The sequence below is a fragment of the Mesitornis unicolor genome, unplaced genomic scaffold (genome assembly GCF_000695765.1).
Source record: "Mesitornis unicolor isolate BGI_N332 unplaced genomic scaffold, ASM69576v1 scaffold30878, whole genome shotgun sequence".
Classification (NCBI taxonomy): domain Eukaryota; kingdom Metazoa; phylum Chordata; class Aves; order Mesitornithiformes; family Mesitornithidae; genus Mesitornis; species Mesitornis unicolor.
This window is the reverse complement of record NW_010201724.1, coordinates 4,306-20,681: the sequence shown is the minus strand read 5'-3', so window position 1 is coordinate 20,681 and position 16,376 is coordinate 4,306. Positions and strand designations below refer to the sequence as shown.

The following is a 16,376-nucleotide window of genomic DNA, read 5'->3' as shown; positions in this document are numbered from 1 at the left end:
GACAGCTTAGTGCTGGGCTGGCGGGACACTTGGATGGCTCACCTTCTCCTCTCCCTCACTTGGCAGGGTGGGGTCATGGCACTGCAGATCAACTGGGACTGCAACCTTGACAGAGCTGCATCCCACTGTGTGCCACAGTACTCCTTCCGGCGCCTCGACAACAGGGACACTGCCCACACTGTCTCACCTGGCTACAACTTCAGGTAATGTGGCTGTGGAGGGCACCTGGTGTCCTTGTGGCTTGGTCTGCCACTGGCAGTGTTACCGGCTGCTTGCACTCCTCTGGGAGTGGCAGGTAGTCCTTGGAGTTTCGATGGTGCTGTAAAACTCGGAGTTTCTCTGATGCTGTAAAACCTAGAGCAGGTCTGATCCTCACCATGTGCAAACCACAGCAGAGAGGGAAGGCCAGTGAAGCTCCACTGATTGCATCAGTGTCTGAGTCGCATCTGCATCAGCATTTGGGTGGCTGTTTGGGCCAGCATCCCATAGCATGGCAATGTGAGAACTGACTGCTTCAGGGTGTGTTGATAGGGCAGAATTTGGGAGGGCAGGGATGTGAGGGTATGATACATTCCAGCCAGTATGGATAGGTTCAGCCCCTGCAGTAAAACCTTGAGTGCAGAGCTGGTTAGCGGGCTGCATCCACACTCAGAGCTGTAATATTACGGACTGGCCACCTTGCTGAGGTCCTCACAACAGTCCTGTTTGTGAGGAAGCACAGCTCAGGGCTATGCCTAAAGTCACAAACTCTCACTTAGCACAGGGGATCTCTTTTGATGGAACTTGTGTGAATTCACTGGGAAGCTGCTGTTTTACAAACAGTACAAGCATGTGTTTGGGAGGTGCCAGGCCTGCAGATATTGGGGTGTGAGGCAAGACCAGCTGGAGGGTATTGCAGCCTGGCTGATGTGGGTTCTGAAGTGCTCTTGCTAATTCCAGCCCCTTACCAATCCTTCCTCTTCTCTTCTCCCCTCTTCTCTGCTTCCTCCTGGCTTAGTCAACCGTGTGGCAGAGTAAGTCTGATCTCACTTATTTGTTCTGATCCCTTTTTCCCTATCATTTGCCTGCGAGTCACGTTATGTGGGACAAGGACCGGCCTTTGTGTGCCAGGCTGAGCTGTGCTGCCTGCCTTGCTGCCTGCTCCCGGCCCTGCCCTCTCCTGGCTGCCTGCACTGCTGCAGCCTCCTGCTTGGCTCTGACGGGGCTGATTCTCCTGTGTAGCTGAATTTCTTCCTGTCTGTCCTTCTGCTTGCCTGCTAAAGCTAACTTTTTTCCCTCCCTGTGCTTTAGAAGTCTCCTGATTTGGCTTGTGTTAACTGCTGTCTTAAATTCACCTGTTCTGGGCTTTTCTCCTATACGTGCTTGCCTGCGTCTCCTTCCATCCTTTGGTGCTTGTCTCTGGAAGTGCCAATGTTCAGCCCATCCGCTTGGGATGGAGAACACATCTGGATGTTGCATGATCACATCGGCAACCTCAGAATTTGCAGCTAAGCTCTGACCTATCTTTTCTCCAGGTTTGCAAAATACTACAAGGATAGTAATGGCACTGAATCACGGACGCTTGTCAAAGCTTATGGCATCCGCTTTGATATCATAGTGTTTGGAAAGGTAGGGTGACTTTATTCCTGGAGGCCTCTTGGTGAGGGCTTTCAGAGATGCTGAAAAACGTATTCACCTTTGTAACTGTCTTCTAGGCAGGAAAATTTGATGTAATTCCTACCATGATTAACATTGGCTCTGGCTTAGCGCTATTTGGTGTGGTAAGTGACACTGTCTGTATTTGGCCTTAATTCTGGATTAGTGCCTCAGTTCTGAGGAGAATTGTCTTAAACTCTTTCAATCTCCACTAGGCAACAGTGCTGTGTGACATTGTTGTTCTGTATTGTATGAAGAAGAAATACTACTATCGGGAGAAGAAATACAAATATGTAGAGGATTTTGAACTGGTAAGCGTCAATGAAGACAAAGTGAAAGCAAAGTTTCTTCCTCCTCTGACTGGAGAGATTCTGAAACAGGATGTAGGAAGTCCTCATCAAGCAGGGATTTTGAACCACAGCTCTGAGGAAACTTTGCCTTCATCAGAGAAGCTATTTTTTACCTCAAAGCTGTTGCAGGGAGGAATGGTAGAAACAAATATTGTCATGTTTCTTTGGCAGCCACTCTTGGAGAGGGAAGTGTATGTTCAAGAACTTGTCATACTCCCACTGTACCTCTTTTTTGGGTTGCACTCCTTGGCAGTTGCCTTCTGAGAACTGCAGACAACAGCTTAGTCCCTGTCAAATCCTTCTTGGCTTTTGAGGGGTTCCTGCTGCTGTGAACAAACCCATTCAATGGGTTTGTACTTTGTGAGACAAATATGCTGACAGCCATAGCTGTGTCTCCCTTCAGGATCCAAATGATCTGTTTGGACAGTAGAAGGATTTAGTGGGGTAGTGGGGTTGCTTGACTGGTGCTGAGGGTAGAACTTGGCCCTGTGCTTGGTGGGAAGTGCTGCCACAGAGGGTGGGTTTCTGAATCAAAAGACCGTGTGGCACTGGAAATGTGAAGTCTGAGTAGTGAAGAGTAACTTGCCTGTGCAGAGGGTTTTATGCGAGAGGAAAGGAGAAAAAAAGAGTTCTCTGGCAGAGAACTGTAATCTCTGATCCTTGCAGGGACTCAGCGAGACACACGGAACAGACTCCTGACCTCCTGCTGCTATGGCACCAATTGCTGCTGTGAGCTGCTGCTGTGAACGTCACTGACCCGGCCATGAGACCCACCCTGGCTTTGTTGTAAGGAAGGGGGGAGCAAGCCTGAGAAAGGGACCTTCTTCACTACTCCTCACCATTTCTGCTGGCTGGAGCCAGCCCCTGACAGCACTGGGTCTGTTCCTTGTCTGCTGTATTTCCAGGTTAATTGCACTAAGCACAGAGGGAAAATTGTGCTTTTATTCCAGGTCTCTGCACTGGCTAAGCCTGGGATGGGGATTGCTCTGACATTGTCATTTTGGCAGCCCTCCTTTTCCTGAGCTCACAGGTAGCACAGACCAGGACAAAGCAATGTCTGGTTCCATAGTGCTATGGTAAATAGCTTACTGGTTATAGAATTTTTTTTCTGATTTGTCTTATTTTTGTGGTACTACTTTAAAATTTATTTTCTTCTAATAAAATATTACCCTCTCAGCTCTCTTAAGGTTCTGCAAGCTGGGTTTTCCTTGTTTATTTTTCCCCAGGGCCTGTGAAGGTTAGGGTTAGTGAACTGTCTTCACTTTACACAGACACCAACTGTTACTGGAGAGCTATCAAAGCCAGTGCTGCTGTCTGCTTTGCCTCTTGAAAGGTACAGCTTTTCCCTTTCTCTCAACCTTTTCTAGTGTTACAGAGCCCTGGGACCTATTCCATACCTCCAGCATCCTGGCTGGGGCTCTGCTGCCTTTTCGCAGCAGCATGCAATGGGCTTGGTAACAGTGTTATCATTTTGTTTTATTCTTTATTTGCCTGCTGCTGTGCACTAAGCTGAGTGTCACAGCTCAAATGGTGCCTTTCCAAGAGTCAGCACTCTGCTCTGTGCATGTGAATGGCTCTGTTTGGATTATGCAGTGGCTTGAGCCACTGTGCTCTCATCCTAGCCCAAGATCCTCAGTCATGGTAGAACCCTGGACTTCATTAGCACAGAAAGGTGCTTTCAGCCTCCTCTTCCAACAGGCAAACTCTCACAGGTTGATAAAGAGCAGTCAAACGGAATAATGGTTGCACTTGATCCACTAACTCTGGGTTTGGTTGCATGTCATTTATTTCAACTTGTACAGAGAAGCTTCAACAGTTGTGTGGAAAAACACTTAAGTTGTTTTTTGTTTATTTTTTGTTTGTTTTTTCTTCTTAGGTAATATAATTTAAAAGTGGTAAATACACAGTATTTAAACTTGATACACCTGATAAAGTTAAATGCATAATAAAGGGGTAGGAATGAAACACAAGCCTCGGTCATCAAACAGTATAAAAATCAGCAATAGTTCAGAACCTTAGAAAATAAACAGATCAATTGCCTGAATGGTAAGAGGGGACCACCAAGAAAAAGTACTTGGACAAGAGGCCTGGTTTCCCCTTAGCACTTTCCTGTGTGCTTTCAGAGCCAAAAAGGCTTAGTACCCAGCATTCAGCCTACAGTCAGCACTGGGCTTGCTTGAAAGGAAGGGAGTGGGGGAAATCAAGCTATAGCCCAGTTCCAAGGCACAAGCAAAATGTTTACTTCACTATAAGAAAAAAAGCTAGCTTTACTACTAATGAACAGCAGCTAGGGAACTGAGCAGATGTGTATATATACAGTACAGCTTCTCTAACAGGTCATGCATTTAGCTACATCTTCCTCACACAGCCACGCTTTATGCTTTCAAGAAACTAATCAACAAGAAAAGAATTACAGTGAGTTTCTTTCAGAACTGTGCATTTGGCTGCAGCCCTGCTGGAGCTGGCACTAAGGGACAATCGTTTTGGAGAGCGCCTTAGGGAGGTGCTGAGCTCTAGGATGCTCACAAAGCAAGTCCGTGCTAGCCATAAGACACTGGTCTATCTGCGCTGCACCTGGCAAGCCTGACTGGGAAATGTAAACTGTCTCGCCAGGCACCTGACACATCACACACCAGAGATACAGCAGAGCGTCCCTACACCTCACCTTTAACAAAACACACCACACACATTACTATGCGCCAACTATAAATAATCAGATCCCCTTTTTTTTTTCTTTTTTTCTTTTTTTTTTTTTTTGGCTGAACAAGTCAATTTACAAGGTTAGAGAACCAAGCTGCCCACTCACACGCACTTCCACAATGAAAAGTACTGTTCACGAAAGGGGGAGCAGGCAGCTGTAGTAGTGCTGGCACCCAAGTTACCTGTTTGGTTTTCCCAGAGCTGAAGCTGCAGGGCTTTGGCATAGCCTCGGACTAAAATGAGAGGAAAACAGTGCGTGTCTTATGGCTCCAAACTCTGTAGTACTGGCCCTGAACCACAAACCATCGTCACTGGCTTTGGAGAGAGGCCAGTGGCACAATGGTTCAGCAATAAATTGCGATTCAGGGGGAGCATCGCTTCAAGTGATCAGATGATGTAAGGGACAGTTTGTGTAGGCACCTGCGCACTTGCTAACGCTACGCTGGCTTTAACAAAGACCTGTCCTAGCCAGGAATTACTGGACCAGGTCCAACTGCAGCAGGGCCAGGACCTCATGCCCAAGATCAAGGAAGACAAGGGGACAGTCACTTCCTAAAGGCAGGCACCTGTAGCCAGGGTTAGCAGGCAGAGATCTTATTATTAATCAAAATACTTGGGTCTCTCCTAGTGCCTTCTTCCTCAGGACAAAGAATTATGCCTTAGCAGTCCCTTACATGCTTGGGACATTCGAATCGTCCCCCTTTTTCAGGTACACCATCATTTTAAATCCTCATTCAAGGTCACAGAACCACATCAGACTGAGAAGAGGTCAGATCTTTCCCACTCAGTCCCATGCCCCATCCACAAAACAACTGCACTTACCGTGACCCTGTTCCTCAAGCAAACCCTGACTTCCCCAGCTCACCCGCGCTCTGCCGGTCTCCAGATTTGGCTGAGCACAGAGAACTTGGGAAACTGAGTCTGGACGCCGGAGTCGCTCTCACCACGCGATAGATTATTATTATTTTTTACAAGCACCACAAAATAGTCAGAGTAACCTGACTGAAGGTGAAAGAGCTCTTCATGAGAAACGATCCAAGAATTAGGTATACACTTAATTTACTAACAAGCCTCTGATCCACAGGCATTCACAAATTACTGGTAACGAACTTGCAAAAATTACATAGCATTGGCCCCAAAATCCAGATTAAGAGTTTGGAAAACAAAAGTTTCTTTGAAAATTACTAGCTAATCTAAGTATTTCATTAAGATCTTAAATTCTAAGCAAGCCCTAAGTCTATACTTAAAAAATAGCATAAGTTGTATTATTTTTAGTTGTAGTAAACCATGTAATGTACATGGAAGTGAAGGATTTTACCCTGAATTTTATATTTAGTAATATATCTACCTAGGTCAAGTAAAAGGTTTAGAAACAAACAGTTGTTAGTGCTTCCTCTGCTGTTCAAAACAAACATTCAGCTAAACACCACCTTTCACTCATATGTCTGCAGCAAAAATAGTTCAGACTGAACTTAAGCCCTTAAATACCTTTTCCTTTCATACACTGAATACTCAACTTCCCAAGCCTTAGTCACACCAAGACCTTAGGAAAGTCGTTAATTACCTTAGGAGGTAACCTCACTTCCTGAACGTCCCAAAGATGCTGCTTAATACAACTCGGCTCACAAAGGTAGGCATTCTTTACAAAGCTGAAAAGGTGGGTTTTTGCTTTGTTCCCATGCAGTTAAAAAGGTGTCTATTAAAAACAAACCAGAACGACAAGAAATAGATGCAACAACATTTCCGGTAGCTCGTGAACTCTCAAAGTGCGCACGTGTAGTTTTACTGTTGTGCACGCCGCTTGGCAAAAGCTTCACCCTTCTGCGTGTGCCCGCCGACTACGTCATGGGCATACAACACCCCTGGGGCGCTGGCGTTAGTCCCCCGAATTATTTGGCCTTAAAAGCAGTTCCAAATGCATTTTTGTTTGACTGCCTTCTCTTTTTTTTGCAAAGCACTGTTTCTGCTCAACATGACAGCTCACCTCTCTGCTATCAGCCAGCGCCTTTCCCACAAGAAGTCAGCAGTCCAAGCGACCGAAGATGTTCAATGTTTATGACAAGTAGTCGGATGTCTTACAACATGCTGCTATGTAAGCTCTGCATCCAGCATTATACTGAGATAGCGCCGTGTCATGCTGCGTTTGGTGTAGGCTCTGTTAACGTCGCTCATCCTCAGCTGCACACTTTAGTAACGTGCCCCAGACCAAGTTGCTCAACAGAACCATAAAGTCGATGTTCACGAAAGAAGTTCCTCCTCTCCCACGTTGGGCAAGTCGTTGCATTTCAGATTATCTTCACTGCCTTGTTTCCTGCTTTAAAAGGAAACAGAACACTTGTTTAGTGGCCCAGAAAAAGGCAAAGCAATGAGACACCAGCATCCTTCCCCACTACAGGACCTTTTAGACCCCTCCAGCTCCCCTGTAACAGGCTGGGAGCACCATTAAAAAAAACTTTTCAGCTCATCGGAGGGGCAGGATATGCCATGTCACAAAAGTCATCCCCCAAAGCAGTTACAGGTCAGACAGAGAGTGTGTGAATGTCCTGGTCATGGCTTCACATGGAAGAGTCAAAGGCCAGCTCCTCAAATTCTCCTGTGCTTTGCAGCAATTTTCAGAGGACAAGACAAGCTGCAAGTGTCCTCTTGGGCTGAGGCGAAGCAATGGCACTTACGGCAGCAGGTTCCCAGGGGCAGACAACGACCGCTCCTCCTTCCTGTTCCCCTCAAACGGGTTCCCAAAGGATCGCTTCCGGATCATCGTTTTAACCAATATCTGCAAGACCAGATTGGAGTTCATCAGGGGTGCTACTGCTTTCCTCACATTCAAGACCAGCAGGTTGAATATCCAACCCACATGCCCAAGTAATTAAGAAAACTAGTGAAAACTAGTCAAAGTTCTCTTTTTAAAAAACAAACAAACAACCCCCCCCAAAAAAACACCAAAAAAAGCCAAAGGAAGCAGGGAATATTTCCAAGTCTCCAGCTGCATAAGGCAGAGGCCGTATCCACGTTGGAAACCCATAGTGCAACAACTGAACATGCAGATGAGAGCCACGCTAGGTGGGAAAGGCTGCAAAGGAGAGCCAAGCCAAGTCTGGGAGGATTTTCTCCTGTCAGAAGTAGGTTTTACTGATCACTGCACCCAGCACCTGCAAATTCCCAGTTCCTCAGGGAGAGGGGAAGGAAGGACACAGTTTTGCCTTAACGTTTACCAAAACCAAGCTGAAAAATCAGCCGTTTGTCTGGCTTTGGCTGCAGAACACAAAGCTACCCAGCATCAGCTGCAATTGGAGACTGCTGTGAACAGAGCAAGTGTTGGGGCTATTCCCAGCCATCCTCCACCTTATTTTGCTGGTGGGAGCAGAGAACAATGTGAGCAGCACTGGCCCTGCCTCAGCATGGTCTGGGAACCCCTGGCTTCACTGATGCTGTTTCTCGTCCCTCTGTGCCTCATTTATCTGCTCACCACAGTGCACTGAGAGCCCTTACACCTCTGGAACATGCCTGTCAGCAGGGTCCCGAGGGGGAAGGCATTTTATGCGAGAGTTGAAGCCGTGAATCTCGTACTTGAACATTAATACCTGCAGCTGGATGCACAAAGATCAGGCACCAGAGGGTAATTTTGAAGAACAAATGCAAATGGGAAAAGATAAGATCTGCCAGAGGCAGTGTGTTTTTTAAGAGGTGACAGTTGCAGCAAAAGCTCATTTGTCCTGAGCTGTGCTAAACACATCTGGATTTTCAGCGGGGCTGGGAGCCCTGAGCTGTCCTCTGCTGCATCACAAGTCACCTCCAAACAGAATGGGGGAAAAACCCCTCACCGATGGGGGATCTCTTTAGAGCAAGATCTGCTTTTTCAGCTTCAGCAGTGCAAAACACATTTGCATATCAACGTATCTGCAGTTGAAGAGACTTCTGCAGGGTAATGAACCTGAAGAGAGCTCCACACAGCCAGGTGTGGGCACAGCCACGAGATGGAAAAGGACCTTCAAGGAGAGACCTGTACTTCAAAAAATCACAGCCTGGGTGTCTACAGGCAGATAGTGCCGTGCCAGGGATCTGTGAATGGTCGCTTGCTGTTTCTCCTAGCTTAAGGACTAGCAGGCACCCAAAAACCCCAGTAGGTTCAGAACTCAAAAGGATTTCACTTTCCACACAGAGCAGGGCTATGCTGTGGTTCTCACCACCACAGCGGGTTGCAGAGAATAAAAATAAGAACTTGAAAAGAGATGAGACGAATTCACCAAGAATAGCTGCAGGCGGGGGCTGGCGCACGCCATGGCCCAGATAAAATCTTCATCCCAGGAAGCTCCCGCAGCCCCTGCAGCCAGATGGGCAGAGCAGGGCAGGAGCTCCTCGTGCCTGGCCAAAACACACACTCCCAGCCATGGCCAGGTCCTGGACCAGGTGCTTTTACCCTGAGCATATACAGCAATATTTAGGCAGCCAGCTCAAGCTCTGAGACAGGCAACGTGCTGATGGGTTCCTTTGGGACTGCTCTTAAATATTCCCCTGCACCACAAGGTATGGCTACCTCCAGCAAGATGCTGAGACCCCATCTGAAAGCACTTTTCCAAGACAGGGGAGGTCTTTGTTCTAATCCTACCCAATGCTTTTGCCCTCCAGCAGCAACCTGGCTGCTCGCAAGCACCCTGGGAGGCAGCACAGACCATCGCCTCCTTCATACTCACCACGGTGGCCAGGCTGGGGATGTGCTTGACCGAATTCTCCACCTCCTCCTCCGTCACTTCAACCAGGGTGCAGTTCTCATCCTCTGTGGGCAGCAGCTCCGCTCCATTCTTGGTGACCCAAGGGTGCAACTTCAATTAATAACACAGCCTGTCAGGAACTATTTCCTCTTTTTCATAACTCAAACAACACAAGCCTGGCAAACGCATCTCCTTGCCCAAGCTATGGCCCCTACACACTTCTGAAATACCAGAGAGCAGGAAGAGATGTGGCATCTCACCAGCGAGCCAACTCACCCCAGTGTTGCTGGGAATGGCTCAGCTCAGAGCAGAAAATGCCGTGGTGCGGCTCATCCAGAGCCAGGGTTGGTCCCATCTACACAACTGAGCAATTAACTTGGTGATCTATAGCGCTGGGTATCTCAGTAGTTTTAGGAAAGAAGACCTATTTTCACTCTCATCTTACAGATGAGACAGCACCAAGAGGCAGGAACGATTTATTCCAGACCGTAATGGATGGGGGGGGGCCCACCGAGCCCTAGTCTTGGACCTGAATTAATCCATGACAGAAGGCAGAAACCTCTTTTTCTCCTTGCCCATGCACCTGGTGTCTTGGGCAGCTGCAGGAGGAACACAAAATGGTTCAGCAATTCCCCCGCAATCCTTTCCCCCTACCTTCATCTCCATTTTCTCAGCTTCTCGCCCCTTCCAGGCTCCTGCAGGGGCGAAGGACCAGAAATCTCCTGCGAAAGGCTGTTGCACAGTACTTTCCTGGTAGCAGAGGAAATACTGTACTCAGGGCATTTCCTTTTGCCTGTGATTTGTGTAGGCACCAAAGGTCCCAAAGCTGAGGAGGTCCCGGAGCAGGGGAAGGATCTGGGACTTACCTGCCCAGAGGCCCTGGGCACAGGGGGACGACCTAGCCTGGCACGATCAAACTGACTCCCAATAAAAGCCAAGCAAGGAGAACTCAACAGAAGTGAAGGCACAGCCAACACATGGGGTTTGGGTCAGTACCTTGATTTCTGGGACCGAAATCCTAGATTCTGGGTTTTTATCCAGCATCCGCGTAATCAGATCCTTCAGGAAGTCTGTAACTTCTGGCCTGGGCAAAGAAGAGGGGAGAGATGAGATGGGGAAGGGATGAATGGTCCCTCCCTTCCTCACCCCAGTGCCAGCTGCTGTGGGCCTTCCTGGGCAGATTGGGGCTGGACCTCAGCCCTAGCAGGGATGCAGCCACACAGCCCTTCCTCCCCAAACCTCCCAGAGAAGCAAAATATCCCCTTTTTGGGCAATCTCAAGTGTGATTCCCACACGTATGGGGCTGAGAGCCTGCCACCAACTCCACCCAAGCTAAAACCCAACAGGAGCAACTGCAGAGGTTAATCCGTTCCCTCAAACACCTCTGCAACTTCAATCACTCCTTCTTCAGCAACTGCAAACCAAGAGAAGTCGCATTCACAGTTAACGCAAAGGAAGTTTAGGCAAAGGGCCACAGGACAACTGAAGGGCTCAGAGCCTGAGTTTTGCAAACTGCAGCAGAGCAGGACCAGACCCACCCAGGCAGTGCCAGAGAAATAGCTCAAAAGAGCTCTAAAATAAGGGATGAGGGGCGCTGTTTTGGGTTTTTTTTGAGTACTTACTGGTCTGGGAACTCCAGCGCTTGGGTCTTGATTTTATTGTGTAAACTCAAGATCCTTTCATCCATAAAAGGGCACTACCGTGAAGAAAAAGGGCAATGAGAAAAGCAACAGCCTCTGTTAAGAGGTGGCAGTGGGTCAGCCAGGATCTCATAGGGTTTGAAGGAGAGCAAGGAGTCAGTTATAGGGGAATACCAGAAGATTTCCTGTTATGTCAATGTCTTCTTTTAAACGCAATGAAAATAGCATTTGACTGAAAGTGACTGACTTATTACAACACCTTCTTTCCTAAAAAATCTGGCCAGGCACAGAATTTTTTCCCCAGGGGAAAAAAGAAACACGGCCCTTTTGGCTGCACCCATCCTGCGGACAAGCAGAGGTTTCCCATTTCCACCCGCACATCCCCATCTCCCCTTGGCAATACCCGACTGCTCGAACAGGGGTACAGGGGTGCAGATCCCACCATGTACCTGCCAGGCACCCGACCACCAACAGCACTGAAAAATCAATCTCATTACCTGCCCGAACACGAAGCAGTACAGTGTGATCCCCATGGCCCAGACATCCAAAGCCTACAGAGGAAAGAACGCATAGTCAGATCTGCAACAGACAGCGCATGCAAGGAAGATTAGTCCAAAACCCCTTCAAATTGCTATTAAATACCTTTCCAGAGAAGATTTTCCTGGTTTCTGAGAGCGTCTCCGGGGCCATGAAGGCAGGGGTGCCCACTGTGTTGGTTAAGAGGGCATCGGCTCCCTTGAACTCGTTGCTCACTCCAAAATCAGCGATCTTGACATGCCCGTCTTCCCCCACGAGGAGGTTGGAAGGTTTGATATCCCGGTGGATTATCTTTTGATAGTGCACTGCAGCCAGAGGAAAACCATGCAATTCAGCAACAGCGCTGAAGGAGCCACAAGACCCCACATGGCTTCAAGCCTTTCTGCTAACACCACAACCAGCCCCAGCCTCAAAACCCCTGTGAGCCACCAGAAACAGCACTGTACACCAGCAGAAAGTCCAGCCCCAGGCGTTTAGACAGAAATAAAAACAAGAAATCCCATCTTTTTTGCACAGACACTCACAGTATTCAATGCCCTTGATCAGATCCTGGAAGTAGAACCGAGCCTGGTCCTCGCTGAGAGGTTTCAGGGTTGGGATTTCCATCACGGGGCTGCAAAGGCAACAGAGGACAGAGCTCGTTCCCCATCTGGATGCACCAAAACAGGTCCTGGATTTTTTGCTGCTGGCCAGCGACAGCACACAGCCCCAAACACAGGCACATAGTGGGGCTACACAACTGGGACTGCGTTGGGAAGATGCTGCCTACACCCGGAGGGGACCCACCATGAACCTCCCCACCACCTCTGCATCCCACACCCATCTCAGGTGGCCGAGCTGTGTCACCCACAAACCTGTCTCATGTTTGTGCTTTGGTAGGTCTAAAGCTGGAATTCAATACTCACCCTTGCTTCACCAGTTCAAACACTGAAACGGAAAAGAGAAGGTGATTACGGATCACTTGCAGATTAGAGCTCCTGTGAGCACAGACTCAGCACAAAAGCAATTATTTTAATGATAAAAATTCTAAAAAGAATTTCTCTTTTTTTTAAAGGAGACGCCTTCTTATGCAAGGCACATGGCATTTTGGTTGCTTCCATTTTCAGTTAAGGGGATGCTGCCCAACTGCCTTCTCAGTGCTGCAGCCCCAGCATCATGAAGTCCCCTTCACAGCACACACTGAACCCCTCCGTTTCCTGCAAAACCAAGGCTGAGCCCACCCATGCCCTGAGCAAAGCTCTGCACTTGGCCATGAAGGGATCGCACACCCCTCTGCTAGTACAGGCTGAACACAAGTACAGGCTGTCAGAAAATAAATGCCTCTTCCAAAACGACGTGTATTTACATCAAGCAAACCACTGCAGTCTGCAAGGCAGGTTGGGGAGGAGCTCGTTTGTACGGTGGATAATTAACACGTGCCTTGTTCTCGAAGCCAAAGAAACAGACTGCTTTCTAGCAGCCCAGCTTCAGAGCTGAGAAGATCAATGGTGGTACCTCTCATGGCCAAGCATGCCCTGATGCCGAATTAAAGCCTATAAAATGCTATAAAGCACTCCTGGCTCCTTTCTGAACCCAGACTGAATCCCATTTCCTCTGACCATGAGAGGGAATTTCCTCCTTCAGCACACCCAGGCCGTACCCACTCCAGAGAAGAGACCTAACCCTATATGCAGGCACCTCAAAACATGGGGGGAACGCTTTGCCCTGGCAAACCCCCACCCCTCTGGCAACCCGCAAGCACCGCAGGGTGGTGGCAGTTACCCATGTACAAGTGGTCCTCGCCAGGGTCATCCAGGACCTGTGGAAAGAAGCAGAAAGGAAATTAAACAGCACCAAAACCCCTTGCAAGTTAAACACTGTGATTTTTTTTATTTAGCAGCCATCTCAGTTCTGCACCATCTGCACCATTAGCATGGTCTGCTAATCTTCGAGTGTCCACCCACCAGGGGCGGGGGAAAAAATAAGAGGACAGAGTTACAGCTGTACTTCAAGGAGGTAAATATTTAAAACACACAGCATCATCTGACGCATGAGCCAAATAAACTCCAGCCTGCACATCCATAACTCTTGATTTCTGGGCTGTTTCATACAGTCAGTGGGCGGAGGGCAGGGCGGCTGCACCACAGAACCTGCAGAAACACCAGTTCCTCCCCAAAACCCATCTGAGCTCTTGTTTCCTCCAAGTAAGTGACATTTTTAACTTAGAAAAAAGAAAAACTATTAAAACAGAGAAAAAACAAGTCTTCTGCAGGCAGGACCTGCTGTGGCCATCCCAGCTCCTCTGTGACTGCTCCCCTCCACCCAAGCCCATCCCTGCAGCATCCCAGCCCCTTCACATTTGGAGTGGGTTTTGGGGCCGGTGCTCACCTCCACCAGCTTCACCACATTGGGGTGGTCCAGCTTCTTCAGGATGGCGATCTCCTGGTAGACCTGTTCGATGGGCCCTTTGGGCTGCAGGCAGCCCTCGGAGGCAGCTTTGGCCCCGCGAGGTGGGGGGCGGCCTGAAGGAAAGGCAGAGATGGGGCGTCCGGTCAGGAATGAGCCCTGGGGTCCCCAGAGCAGCTCCCACCCTAAAGCTTTTGTGCTACTTACGGGGGAAGCCCGCCTGTCTCATCAGCTTCTTTTTGGAGAGAACTTTCATTGCCTGCAAGATGGGAAAAAAGGTGGGATTTCAGGCAAATCAAGGATAAAATGGGGCGGGTGGGATGGGGCCGGCATGGAGCCAGCAGAGGGGATCTGTCCCTGTTCCCCATCCCATCAGCCCCACTGTGGGGTTGGGGACATGGCTACTCACATAGTAGGTGTTATCATCCTCGTTGTAGGCCAGCTTCACCACCCCATAGGAGCCCTAAAGAGGGGCACAGCCATGGGGACCAGTTACAGACACTCCAAAAAACCCCACAGCACCAAACCGGGCTCTGGGCTCCTCCATAAACCCAGCCCCAACGGGATCAGGGAGCTGGCGGGTGATGCCAGAGGCAGTGGGATTCATGCGCTGGCATCACACCACTGGCAAAGAAAAGCTTCAAATGCCCCATTTTGTGGGAGGCAGGGGGAATGGGGAAAATTAATATTAATTTTTAAAAAATACACAATTCAATCAGCACCACCCAGGAGAGAGCAGCATCGCAGCAAGGAGCTGGCCGAGTTGCCATGGTGAGAGGCTGAAATTGCCGTTTCACCGGCTCAACAGCAAAAACGAGCCCAGCGCCCTCCTGCCCCAAATCCCCCCATCCCACCCCAAACCCAGCCAATATTCACCTTTCCAATCTCATCCTTCAGCTTGTACTGGTTGAGCTGCACACAGTCCTGCAGGGAGAGAGGAGGGGTCCAACACAAGCCACCAAACCACGCACGTTTGCTCTCCTGCTTTTAAGTCTCCAGCAAAACTTTCTCTGCAAACTCGTGCCCTGTTCCGCTCTGCCCGGGGCAGCTTTGATTCATGAGCCATGAACGCCACCCGGCCACGCGTCTCGTGTTTATAGATGGCTAATTGCGAACGTTAATGGTCAGGCCGGCAATATTGTCCGCTCACGTGGAACAGGAGCGCTCACAGGTGGGCGGCAGTGGGGATTAACAGCTGGGAGAGCCCCAAGGGGCTTAGCAGCGGCGACCCAGCGATGAGTATTTTTATTTCTTATGAGCAAAGCAGCCGCTTGCTGCCTGGTTTCTGTCAGCACTGACAGGCTGGAGGCAAGCAGGGCCATTTTCTCTTTAAATCTCAGTGGATCTCTCTTTTGTTTTTTCATTTTGAAGGGAGAGAAAAAGGAAATTGCAGCATGCTGCTGGTTCCCCCAAAACACAGCCATGAGTGCTGTTGGCATCTACAAAACGCACGAAACGCGGCAAGACACTGGGTCCCACCTCCCCGGGGGCTGTCCCTGTGGACAACGATGGACCAGGACATCTCACCGCCTCCCACTGCGCATCTGTGGACATGCCAGGGGGTTCTATCCCGAAAAACCAAGTAAGAAGCAATGCTGTGGGGGCAGAAACCAGGTGGAGGGGGGCAGAACTGTGGGAGTAGCAACGACTCCCACTCACCTGGAGTCCTGTGATGGACACGCGGTTCGACTCCACCGTCGGCCGCCGCGGCAGTCGTGGGGAGGAGTGCGGGGACGTCACTGGAGAGTAAGGGAGGGACGGGTAGATGAAGCGCTCGTTGGTGCCGTTGTTGCTCCCGGGCGAGCGGGCAGGCTGCGACCGCTCCTGCAGGGAGAGCTTTCGGCCGGAGAGGTGCAGCTTTGCCCTCGGCTCCCGGCTGTCCCCAAAATCCTCGCCACGGGACACATTCATCTCCTCCTCCTCGCTCGCGCTCCCCGTCGCTTCGTACTCGGTCACCACGATGAGTGAGGCCATGCCGGGGTGATGGGGACTCAGCGGCGGGGGGTCCTGCAGTGCCCTGGGTGCTTGGCGGCCACAGCCTCCGTCACGGCAGAGGGGCCACGGGGCAGGCGAGCTGCTGGGGACGCATGATGGCATGGTGTGGCTGACAGCCTCATCCCGGCCACACTGTGACGGGGAGATGCACCTGCAAACACAAAGCGTATCAGCCGGACTCCCCAGCGGGATTTCCTCCTGGTTGTTACTCTACAGAGCAGATGGTAAAGCCAAGAGCAGGGGCGTAGGATGGCATTGGGGCCATGCCCCCACCCTGCCATGCAGCAGACTCCAGGCAGGGGCCAGCCTCAGCTCCCAGGCTGCTTCTTCCACCCCCTTTATTTAAACATCTCAAGGAAATAACAACCCCACCATTGTCGCTACATCAATACCCCAAAAGGGGCCTTTTGCAGGGGCAGGACCAG

General features: G+C 49.8%; 2 protein-coding genes across 2 annotated transcripts in view; one reads left to right on the top strand and one right to left on the bottom strand.

Annotated features, from left to right (window-relative positions):
* P2RX4 (purinergic receptor P2X, ligand-gated ion channel, 4) overlaps positions 1–2,684 on the top strand; it is a gene marked incomplete at its 5' end in the record, with an annotated part of 5,764 nt that extends 3,080 nt beyond the window's left edge. The window contains 5 exons of the mRNA XM_010190202.1: positions 67–203; positions 1,515–1,608; positions 1,695–1,760; positions 1,851–1,946; positions 2,652–2,684. Of these exons, the coding sequence (XP_010188504.1) occupies positions 67–203; positions 1,515–1,608; positions 1,695–1,760; positions 1,851–1,946; positions 2,652–2,684 (426 nt within the window). The remainder of the gene's footprint in view (positions 1–66; positions 204–1,514; positions 1,609–1,694; positions 1,761–1,850; positions 1,947–2,651) is intronic.
* A 4,239-nt stretch (positions 2,685–6,923) lies between these two features.
* CAMKK2 (calcium/calmodulin-dependent protein kinase kinase 2, beta) lies at positions 6,924–15,930 on the bottom strand. The gene is made up of 16 exons (XM_010190201.1): positions 15,616–15,930; positions 14,833–14,880; positions 14,366–14,419; positions 14,164–14,215; positions 13,939–14,072; positions 13,333–13,369; positions 12,477–12,498; positions 12,096–12,184; positions 11,677–11,876; positions 11,532–11,585; positions 11,017–11,090; positions 10,391–10,478; positions 10,049–10,144; positions 9,377–9,505; positions 7,358–7,458; positions 6,924–6,996 (listed from the first exon to the last, which is right to left on the bottom strand). Exons 1-16 carry the CDS (start codon positions 15,928–15,930, stop codon positions 6,924–6,926), a joined length of 1,566 nt encoding a protein of 521 aa, XP_010188503.1.
* Between the last annotated feature and the right edge of the window lie 446 nt (positions 15,931–16,376).